Here is a 12,084-nt window from a genome sequence, read left to right on the forward strand (position 1 = left end):
TGTTTTCAACTGATTTATTTACTTCTCTTACAGTTGTTTATGTATTATTCATCATATGTGAAACGTAAGCTTGTTTTTTGTTCTCCCTAGGACTGAACAGGTCTTTGCAAAAGTGTTTCAATACTGTTACATTATAAACATGAAAATAATGATCAACCACAATCTACATTCAGTAATTGTCTGGCGAGAGTCACACATTTTCATTACATTCACTGCAAATGAGTTAACATGTATATGATTTAATACTGCATTAATGCTCCTTACTTAAAATAAACATTGAATATTTAAAAACTTGTGATTATATAGGGAATAAAATAATTCTTTATTTTTTGGAAATAAATTAAAAATGAGGAAATAAATATTTAAAGTTCATTGCTAATATGTCAAGTGGGAAAGAGACAAACATTAGAAGCAGATCAGAAAGACGAAGGAAAAAATGGATATAAAACCAGATAAAACTCTTATTCTTAGATAAATTAAATAAAATTAAAATACTACTGTTGATTGTCATGGCAAATATTTATGCCATATACAAGGAAAAACATCAATAGAAAATGTTGATCCTTTGTTTTGTACATAAATCAGGCTGTGGTAGCACTGACCTGATTCACTTCATGGCCATTTGAAACATTTTGCGTGAGAAAAATTATAAATACGTTCAACATATAAATGAGAATTTCAAGAGTACTCCACTGATTTAGTGTTGCACTGCTTTAACATTAACAAAACCTTCCTTGTCAAAACCTGGCGGCTTCATTACCCACAATGTAACTCGACCACCGACATTTTGGTCTTCAGACCCAACCGACACTGACACAAGTGACATCACTTGAGGCAATTTACCAGTGACATCACATAGCTCAATCTGGGGCCACAAAATGCTTTATACAACTTTTTTTTCCACATACGCAGTAGTACTCTCCAACAACTGTAAACACACATTGACATGTAAAATCAGTGGAGTTCCCCTTTAAGTTGGAGATGCATAATGCTCACATGTTGGTGAACTCACTGACGTCTAATGTCGCGCTGATATACTATTAACTCTTGAGGTATTCAAAACATATATCAGGCTACACAACAAGCCCACTTTACTACAGAACACCTTCTTTAAAACATAACCAAACTGCGACTGTTTTGATGGCGGGTCATGTAGTACTGTGGACCCACAGGTAGACCTACTTGGAAACACTAGCCGTTGAGCTAATGAGCAAATGCTGCATTCCAGGCAACTCGTAACTCCGAAATTTCTGACTTCTAACTAGAAAAAGTACCACAGAACTCTACCTGAAGTCGGAATTCCTACTCGTGAACTCGTAGAAAAAAAATTATGGTAAACCATCAACTAAAAGGCAACATAAAGTATATTTACATATATTTAAATTAAAATAATACATACCATCATATAGTAAAACCTGTTTTACCCTAAATTGATGTAGGAATATGTTGCTAGGTAGCTAAGTCATCTTCTCATAACACAAAAGTTAGTCAGTAAAATGTAAAAAATGCCAAAACATATGAAGTATAGCTTACAACATTTACTCACTTTGGAGGATTACCACTTCAGTCAATTGTTTTCATTAAAAGGGCCATAATTTTAATTAATACCAAGGGCAGTGCTGAAGGTGCAACTGGGTGACAAAGACTTTGTCACAGTCAGCCATGTTTTTCGTTTACTTTCGGCGTCAGGCACCATGCACCTGGAAAACGTTGAGGCTGATAGTCAGATATTTCAGTCGGAAATTTCCCAATTCCGAGCAGTCTGGAACGCAGCATAAATCGTCATCATACAATAATCCATGGGCTCCGAGAATGCTCTTGAGGTAACTATCTTAACATCAATTTGATATTTTTAACATCTATGTCGAAAGGATCACATGTCTCCTTCAAACAGAACGAGATAATTTAAATATGAAGCTCCGCCCCATGGCCAGAAGTATGTGGATATCCAACCTTTACACCTATATGTGATTGTTGAACATCTCTTTCCAAAACCATGGGCATTTATCAGCTGCTATAACAGCCTTCACTCAGATTTTGGAACCTGGCTGCAGGGATTTTCTCCCATTTGGCCACAAGAATATCAGTGAGGTCCAACACTGTTGCTGTGTGATGAGGTCTGGCCCGCAGTCGCCGTTCAGTTCAGGGATCTGCGCGGACTAGTCAAGTAGTCGAGTAGTCAAGATCTACGTTACGTTACGTAGTAGAAGATTTCTATTAATTGGAAGTACTAAGAGGTGTAGCCCAAACCATGAAAAACCAGACCCAAAGCATACAAAATTATGTGTATGGGGTATCCATATGCCTTTGGCCATTTTATGTGTGTCCCTCCTTTATGTCCTGAATGCTTCCAAATTGACAGCACATGAATAAGGTCATCGTTAAAGATGAAATGGTCAGACATTTAGATCTTGGCATGGGTTAAATACTTTCCATTTTTGTGTATTAGCAGCATTGTTGTGCTTCCTGTTGAACTCAAGTCTCTCAGGCTGTGCATACTAGTGGAGGCTAAACATTATTGATCGGACGACATGGAAGTGGCGCACTGTGTCTCCCTCTCGCCGTTGGTCTTTGGAGATTGTAATTGGTCAGGGAGCAGGACCTCAACAGAGAAGCTGATTCTTTTTGCCTGGAAGATGCTGTAAGTGTTGTCAAATCTCAGAACATCTGGGGAAGAAAAGCAAAGTAGAGTAATTACTATACTGTTGGATCTGATCTAATGCTGCACTAACATGTTCAGCATCTCTGCATACTGGTATGTTTACACATCATAAAGCCTGCTGAGAGAACCAGTCTATGGTGAGTCTCAGTTACTCACAGACTCCTGGGCGTTCACAGGTCAGTGATCCGTCCTCGGGCACTAAGTGGGTGTTGTAGCGCTGGCTGGGCACAACTTCCTCCATCTGAGCTGCCTTCTTCCATTCGCCCTTTTTAGCCTTCAGAAACACCCCAAAGCCAATGTCTGCACCCTCAGTGGCAAACTGCCACCTACCAAGAAGAAAATAAATTTATTAATTAAATGTTGCTTTTCTAACATTTTTGTTAAATTCATTCATTCATTCAAAAAAAACTACCTATCACAAACTCATTGGGCTAAGTGTGGAATTACATGGGCATGTATCTGTTAAAATTACTTTTATTGGGCTAGTCTCACTAGGATTATAATAGTTTAGAATTCCACTTTAGTAAAAAAAACAAAACAAAAACACCTAACAATTTTAATACTAAGGTTTAAGTTGGAAAGGGCATTGATAAGTAACCTTAAGTACGGTAAAACGGCTGAATTTGATCCTTAAAAGATCTAAATGATGCTTGTGCTCCTTATTCTACTCCTTTGTTGGTCATTAACAGTTTTAATAATTGAATTGAAAAAGTCTCATAGTTTGGCATTTGTTCACCAACTGAAAATGTATTTTATCACTAAGATTCGTCATTGTTTGTTTCATCACCTATTCAGCTCTTATTCTGGTTTACTGCAGCTATGTCCTTTTTATTATCTTCGCAAGTAAAATATAACTGATCTTTGAGTGTAAAGATTTCTTTGCACAATCCAGACTTTCCCAAAAACAGAGGCTTCTACTTGTAAAAGCTGTTAAAAAATGGCATAAATAACCTTTGAGACCATTACTGCCTGTATGAGACAACGTATGGCATTCAGCTGACCTGAGAACGCAGCCAGGAAACAGAATCTCATAATCCAGCTGTTGGGAAGAACCTCGACTGACGGTCATACACTGCTCATAGTCCACCTTAACATGGTCCCGTACGTAGTAGGAGGTGGGGACTGGGCCGACGTGGTTTATCTGCAGCAGAGACCATGCATAAACAGAATTAGGATATGGGTGCCAAAAAGTTAAATATATGAAATGTTGAGTTCAGGAGAAGTGAGGAAAAAAAGAAAGCCATCACTTACTGTGACACTGTCTGAATGCTTGTAATTGTACACATTTTGCACACAAAAAAGAGAATGTTCTCTCTTTCCCACTTTTTTGTTTATTCACATTAATAAAATAAATATCAAACCAATCAACTTTCCTGTAGTGTACAGTGCAGTATAAAAACCCAACCAACAGAGGGCAGAGATTTCCTCATGTCAGGTCAGCAAAGTGGGGTTGGTTAAATCCATCAGGTGATAATTAACATTAGGTATATTACAGATATTACAGATAACAGACACACACACACATATACATGAACAAACTAGAAAATGTATCCTTTTGGACTTTGAGAAGTTCAAGTAAGAATAATTCCTCAGATATAAGCATCATTATAAGGGAAGTCAAACTCATCTGAAACCCCTTGTCTAAAAATCTTTCAGAAGTGTCACACTTAGTGGGAGATGTTATTGAGAAACTGCCACTGACAAAAAGAAAAGATGCAGAATGAGGCATTGCTAAAAGAAAATAAAAGAAATGACACACACTGTTATAAACTTCAGACATCTCGTGATTTTACTGAACCTGACAGAGGAAAACTTCACATACAAGATTCATAAGGGGCCGATTTTCATTTGTGCTTTTTTTTTTTCAATTCAAAATGAAAATCTGTTGGCCGCCAAGTACAAGACTCAAACGTTTTAAAGGAAGCAGATCACCGAGATTAAATGTCAAACGCTATCTTTGCTGCTGCACTTATCACTGCAATTTGAAACAGTCAGTATCCTCCAATGACATTAACAGCTAATAATTAACTAATTAATTAAATTTAAAAAAATTATATATTTTTTCAGATTAGATTTTTAACCAACAACAATGAGCCTTAAAGATACATTTTGCAAACAAATTGAAAGGTATGCCTTACATGGGCATCATTTAATTTGACACTATGGGAAATACACACTCTTTCTGGTGGAGAATTAGATCTGAGGACTGAAACCACTCAAGGCTACAGCCAGCAGTAAATATGAAGCTAAAGAAAACCAAGATTGACTTAGTTTAGCACAAAAAACGGAAACATGGGGAAACAGCTAGTCTAGCTCTGTCCAATGATAATGAAATCCATCAAACCAGTGTAAAAATGATGAAATGTCGTTTGTGTTAAGTCATGTGGCAGACTACTTCTTGACCACGAGCAGTGACTTCCTGGAAAGACTTCCAGGTTAGCTCTTTCCACTCATGATCTTTTTCCCCAACCAGATTTTTGGCCGCTCTGCCTCTGACTGGCTAGTACTTGTTGCCTCTCGTGCTTAGGCTGGTTAAGGTTAAGGTTAGGGTTTAGCCAATCAGAGTCACAGTATCAGGCAGGACTTGACCCAAAGTTGGTGGGGAAAGAAATTACGAGTTTCCCCCCTGCTTCCAGTCTTTAGCTAAGCTAAGCCAGTTGTCTCCTGGCTGTAGCTTCATATTAACTGTACAGATATGAGAGTGGTATTAATATTCTATTCTAACTCTGGGCAAAAGCGAATATCCTTCCAAATGTTGAACTATTCCTTTAACAAGATAACTCCTACAACCTAAATTAATACAGTACAATGTCAAGGACACACAGCTAGCTAACTAAATGTTTATTTAAAAAAGAAAACACTTAGAGGCTGAGCATCTCAATTCCTTGAATCTTGAATGCAGACAAAATGAATTTTTCTCTTCCTGTTCCTCATCTGTCCTGGGCCCAATTATTTATCTACAAAAACAGTGACAAACGCAGGGTCAGTCTAGAGTAAATTACTGACGCACGACTACTCAAGCTGCTGTTCTCTTTTTGCTTGATGCAGCTACACATCGCTTATGCTGAGGCCATTTCTAAGCAGCGAGGCAGGATTGCAGCGGGGATGCAGTGGGAGTTTTCCTTGAATCATTTTAAGTTATTAATTTCCCATCTGCAATTTTCCTGCAATTACAGGAAAATGCCCTCTGTCATTACCTGTTGTAGTTCACACAGCACACCCTATGTTCAGTGCAACCGAGCAACCCTCAAACTGCATGCTTTTTGCATCAGCTATTCAGCATGTGTGCAGCTGTAATGATTCACACTGCTATTGACAGCCAGTCCCGAATAGTCCTTGCTTTGTCATTGACCTGTTGTGATCAGATTGGCTCGTTCATGTGCAACAGGATCCTTGCCACAGCCAGTGTTAGCAGCGTTAACATTTAATAATGCAGTGTTTTTGAAAACATCTCATCTCCTGTGTTCAGTTTGACCAGTTTGTAGCCTGAATGCCGCCTTGCATTATCCTTATTTAGGCAAATCATTTCTTTATTTTTTCTGCTTGGACGAGACAAACTGGAAAAACTGGTGGGAAGGGGCCTCACATAAACATAGTTTGCCAGTCAAATGTAAACCCACAACATTTCAAGTGCACAGTATGCATATTAGCCCGCCAGTCTCTCACAGAAGAAAAGCTGTAAGCTGCCAAACTACACAAGCACAGGAAGAACTACAGGGCAGGACTCACAAGTCTGTCAAACAGAGCCGATATATTTATCAAAGTACTCCAAAGCAAGCGTACTATTGCCTATTTCAGCACTGAGCTGCAGGCCTGATTTAACAGGACGGCTGATCAGCTGTTGTTGGAATCAGACTTGTATCCATTGCAAAACTGTTTGTTACTTCTGTTGTTAAGTTGCCTCATACCACTTAAAAACAAGAACATTGTGCATTTGGAGACTTTTGGTCTAAATGCATCGTGACAATAAAATTATACATTTCTGTTGTTTAAGTTTCTTATTCCAAGAAGACAATACTTTGGTGCATATTTTTGTTTTTACTTAAGTCATTTTAAGATCAAATAACATGTGGGGAGAAAACTGACAGCAGGTAGATTTGCTCCATCTGAGAAATCTCAAATCAGGTAAACACTCACTAAGAACTCAATAGTACTTTGAAAATGAGTACATAATATTAAAGATAAAATAGTAATACAAGCATACATGAAGTGGAGAGTTAGTGCAATGATACCAGGCCAGTGGTAGCTGTCAATACAGGAACAGCTGCTATTAATAGGGCAGACTTCACAGTTAATCAGTCACATCAGCCAAAAACAGAATTTCACTCTCTTTGAAGAGGAAATGAAGGACTTCAAATATTTCCTTGTTGTCTACATAATTTCTTACATGCTGAATATAATTCAAAGGCTTGCTGACAACAACAAAAAAATCCTGTTTATTTAACAGGACTTACTTCACAAGTTCAGGTCACTTACAATAAGTGAATAACATGAATGTGTCATTGAGCACATCTCCAGGTATTGTTAGAATCTCAAAATAATTACGCAGCATCTGCAACAGAGACGTGTCTCTTCCAACTCATCGTCATCCCAAGTTGGCACCAAAAGAACAGCACCCATAGGTGTGCAGTTTGGCTTCTTGATTTACTGACTCACCCTGGTCCGACAGCGAGGATCTCCATCAGGATCTGTCAGTTTGCCCCCGTATATCGCCGGCAGCTCCTCTTCATCTATGTACTTAAGTAAAACCTCCTGCCAGTTAGCTGTCAGACCAGAGAAAAAACAACCGTCAATTCATCAGAAGGTGGGGTGGTTTTGATTTTTCAGTGAATTTGGTATTAGGGTAAAATATTCTCCAGTGTCTCACCGCCGAGGATGTAGATCTTGTGTCTTGTGTTCTCACTCAGAAAGTGCTTGACGAGGTTGTAGGCCACAGGAAAGAGTTTGGGGGCTGCAGGAGAAAAACATAAAGGTGTTAACCAAACGTAAGGCAGCAAGAATCGAAACTCTTGTTCTTCAAAAAGCAGGATATGATAATAAAAAAACAAAGACGAATAAAGAAATGCAAGTGGAATCAATTAATTACTCCCCTGATCTGGACTATCATTTGTTTACTGCAACATGTATTCATGGAGGAAAGACAAATGTACCTTTAATGACAAAGAGCCTTTTCAAGCCTTCTGGGTAGTTGTCTTCAAACATCTGGAGGATCTGGAAACACAGGGGAATAGACTGTATTTGGAGAAGTCGACCATGTCAGTGGTCTACTTCAAATTTAGTTTTGTGAGCTCTGTCTACACTTTCATGTGAGTGCCTCTATACCTCTCCATATGTTTCTATAGCAGGCTTCCATAAGTGTTTCAGACCCAGACCTTCAACATCATAGATCATGGTGATTGACTCCACGTTCTTCCCCAGCTGGTTGGAAACAGTGACAGAAAGACAGGAACATTTAACCATTGAAACTAAAAAAAATTATAACACAACCTGCAGTTCAGGTCGTACAGAAGACGGCCATTCATTTTAGGGTTGGTGGTTCTTTCTTGGCTCCTCCTGCCCAGGAAACTTGAGAAAGACACTGAACCCTGGATTGTTCTACAATTGTAATGAATGTAATGTGGTGAAACTGAGTGTTAAATCCATCTGACAGAGAATCAATTAATTTATAAAAATTATTATTAAAATGAGCAATTTGTAAGCTATAGAGGGAGATTTCAGCGTGAAATTATTATTATAATTATTATTTTTCACCAGAGGATAATCCAGCCAAAACATTTAACAGGAAAATAAACTCGGACAATGAAATTGTGGTGTTGAAATCACAACTGAATATCATAAAAGAGCTATTTCAAAATAGAGAATTTTAAAAAAGGTAACTGCCAAACCCAAACTCAACTCCCAATGACTTTTGCTCCTTCTGATGACAAAAAACATTTTCTGACAAAATGTATACATGGGCGTAGAATCATTAATTATTGTTATTTTTTAGAAATACAGCAGTTGTGTTTAGCCCTTTTTGCACTGACAGAGTATCCAACCAAAATTTCATTTTAATAATGGAAAACTGATAGCGCAGCTCAAATAAACACATTTGTAATTGGCCATAGAGCCTGAGAAGAGAAATGGATTGCTGTGGCTATTTAGTGCCTTTTTTTAGGTACCACTTGAGAGAGGAAAATAATCTACTGCAGTGGTTTCCAAAATGTATTTCTTGTAATCACTTAAGCCAGGTCTACTTGTGACAAGTGAAAAGTAAAAAGTAAAAACAGTATTTCACAAGAAAAACACAAATAAAAGTCCAAAAAGTAATCCTAATGTGTGAGGCAGATTTTTATTATTTCCTACACCAGTAGTTATCTGGCAACTCCTTAGATTAATCTCTCAACACCTCGTGTGGTGTCTCAGGATATTTGCTAGGGTGAACACGTGATCCTGGCTCATTTTTAGGGCTTTGAGCTAGACATGCTTCCTTCTATAAACACCACTACACCTCAGCCTCCATAACAGTGTCAAATGTGAACAGGACTTACCCTTTGTGACTGTAGGTTACATTCCTTCTGAAGGACCTCACAGTCTTTGATCTTGGACTTGATGAAGTCTTGCTTGGAGGCAGACAGGAAGAGGCCTTTGGGATCCACAGGTCCAATGACATCATACCAGACAGGACTGCCCTCACGGTCATAACCACACATCCCTCCTGACAGATACTTCTCTATCACCTGTAAACAGCAGTCATTTTAAATGTCAAACAACACCTGCTTTCATCAGTCTGAAATATTTGTGAAGACAATGCATGACACGTTAATTTGAGAAAAAGTACACTGGATCTACAGTAGATTATAATTTATTAGGTTTATAAAGTTTTTACCTCTGGAGGACGCCATTCGGTGATTATTGTGTCTACTTTCATGATTTTCCTGAACTCCAAATGCTGGAAGAAAAGATGGGTGCATGTTGAGTTCAGCAAAAGTATTAATCATAGGATTAACAATATACAGTAAGTACTGTAAACCTTCGAGTTGAAAGACTAGCTTGTACAGTGGCAGATCCGTCCAAGCACAATGTAGTGATTTAGCTGGCTTAGGAGATTTCAGACAGTAGATGACGTAAAACCTGCCCCGTCAGCAGGAAGGGGATCAACTATGTACCTCCGTGTACACACTACAGCAAACGCATGCTTTCAAACACACCAACAAAGGGAAAAGAAATGTTTCAAATTGGCTCACAAAGGTTTTAGGCAGGTGTGTAAAAAATCAGTAAAGTAAGAATGCTTTTAAAAACAGACATGTCAATAGATACAAATTAACAAAATGCAAAGTGAATTAACAGAAGAAATTCAAATACCATCACTTCAGGGACTCCTTTACGCTGAAGATGGTTCTTAATGACTTTCACTGTATGTGTGGGGTTATTGTCATGCTGCAGAATAAATCTTTCGGCCAATCAGATGCCTCCCTGATAGTACTGCATGATGAATATGTGTCTGTACTTTTCAGAGGAGATCATTCATTCTGACCAAATGCCCAACTTTGTTTGCAGAAATGCAGCTCCAAACTTGTAAGGAACCTCCACCATGCTTCACTGTTGCCTGTAGTCACTCATTCTTGTGCCGCCCTTCAGCGAACAACCTGCTTTCTGCTACAGCTAAATATTTAAAATTTTGACTCATCAGTCCAGACCACCCACTGCCATTTTTCTGCACCCCAGTTCCCATGTTTCTATGTATAGTTCAGTCGCTTGGTCTTGTTTCCATGTCGGAGAGCTTTTTGACCGCAAGTCTTCCATAAAGACGACTTCTGAGCAAACTTCTCCGGGCAGTAGATGGGTGTACCAGGGTCCCACTGTTTTCTGCAGCTCTGATCTGATACACATCTTCCGATTGCTAAGGGAGGTAAGCATGACCTGTCTTCCATCTGCCGCAGTAAGTTTCTTTGGCCGACCAGCGTTGCCTGTTTCTTTGTGCAAAGAGCTTGGACACATCTGGAAATCCCTGTCTGCCTTTAAATTTCTGCCTGGGAGAGGCCTTGCTGATGGAGTATAACTTGTGTCTTGTAGCTGTGCTCAGTCTTGCCATGGTGTGTGACGTTTGACACTAAACTGTCTTCAGCAACTTCACCTTGTTAGCTGAGTTTGGCTGTTCCTCACCCAGTTGTTGTCCTCCAACACAACTGTTTCTGTTTCAACTTAATGATCATTAGTACCTGTTTAGCATCATTCTTTAATCATACACCAGACAATATGCCTACAAAAGTGCAGAAGAAGAATTGATGCTATTTTGCAGGTAAAAAAGGATAGTCACACCAAATATTGACTTTTAATACAGATTTTTCTTCTGTTCACTCACTTTGCATTTTGTTCATAATAAAGAAAAAAGAAAAAAATCTATTAACACGTCTATTTTTTTAAAGCATAATTACTTTACAGCATTGTGCATGAAAATGTGTTCTGGGGGAGTGGCTTTGGAGAGAAGCCTGAAGGCAAGGGGTGAGACGTTTTCAGTTACTTTCAAAATCTAGTTGTCTCTTGCTTGTTTCTCCAACGTTGTCTAGCGTCAAGTTAGGTGGCTGTAAATCTTATTATGTCATCTTAAGTTCTAATTTAATCCCTTTTATCTATATCTTTTCTCCGCAGGTTGCGGTGATGACTCAGTATCTCCACAGAGAACCATTACAACACAGCTCCTCTCTAATCTGCAGCCACTCCTGAGAGCCTGATAGTCTGTGCTGGTGCTAACTGCACATTCACATACAACTCACTGAAAGAGAGGCTTTGTGGCTGTACCTCGGCTTTCACTTTGGTACATGATTTGTACTGTATTGCATTTCTACGAGAGTGTCACACGCTGTACTGTAAAACTGTCCTGTCTTTCTCAACAGAGAAGCTGTTACCTTTCGCAGCATGGCCTCAGACTTCTGGACATTAAAGTTTCGTGCTGAAAAAGAGAAAGGAAAGCAAAATGATATATACAGGCATCCACAGTCCATAAATGCTAAATGGTCTTTAACCAGAATGCAGAGAGGGACAATTAGAATGGGATTCCACCAACATACTACATTGCTATTATAATATATTCTATATACTATATATATATATATATATATATATATATATATATATATATATATATATATATATATATGTGTATATATATATATATATATATTTACACATATTATCTTAGAATGTATTTGGTAAAGAAAGAAAGCAAAATTAATTTTTACAGCACTTTTCAAAACAGAACGTACAAAGTGCTTTATATTAGGATAAAAAAATGGAGGGAGGGTTAACTAATGACTGTGACCTTATAACCCAAACTCACGACCAAACAATGCGGAGAACAACAAATGCACGTTTACACATTTACAGATGAGGATTGCGGCTTACTTTTGATAGCCTTCAACTCATCAATCAATGATGGTTTC

General features: G+C 38.3%; 1 protein-coding gene across 7 annotated transcripts in view; it reads right to left on the minus strand.

Annotated features, from left to right (window-relative positions):
• The window catches only part of LOC123959594 (SEC14-like protein 2), a 22,809-nt gene continuing 10,725 nt past the window's right edge, over window positions 1-12,084 (minus strand). For 5 of the 7 annotated variants that reach the window (XM_046033714.1, XM_046033711.1, XM_046033712.1 and 2 more), the window contains exons 7-14: window positions 9,193-9,243; window positions 7,985-8,080; window positions 7,813-7,873; window positions 7,530-7,613; window positions 7,319-7,425; window positions 3,664-3,803; window positions 2,819-2,988; window positions 1-2,667 (exon numbers count right to left, since the gene is read on the minus strand). In XM_046033714.1, coding sequence (XP_045889670.1) covers window positions 2,516-2,667; window positions 2,819-2,988; window positions 3,664-3,803; window positions 7,319-7,425; window positions 7,530-7,613; window positions 7,813-7,873; window positions 7,985-8,080; window positions 9,193-9,243 — 861 coding nt within the window. In that variant the 3' untranslated portion in view covers window positions 1-2,515. Of the gene's footprint in view, window positions 2,668-2,818; window positions 2,989-3,663; window positions 3,804-7,318; window positions 7,426-7,529; window positions 7,614-7,812; window positions 7,874-7,984; window positions 8,081-9,192; window positions 9,382-9,530; window positions 9,594-11,550; window positions 11,591-12,084 lie in introns of those variants that run through there. The other 2 variants (XM_046033715.1, XM_046033717.1) reach the window with 2 other exon arrangements.

This window comes from Micropterus dolomieu, linkage group LG21, assembly GCF_021292245.1.
Source record: "Micropterus dolomieu isolate WLL.071019.BEF.003 ecotype Adirondacks linkage group LG21, ASM2129224v1, whole genome shotgun sequence".
NCBI lineage: Eukaryota > Metazoa > Chordata > Actinopteri > Centrarchiformes > Centrarchidae > Micropterus > Micropterus dolomieu.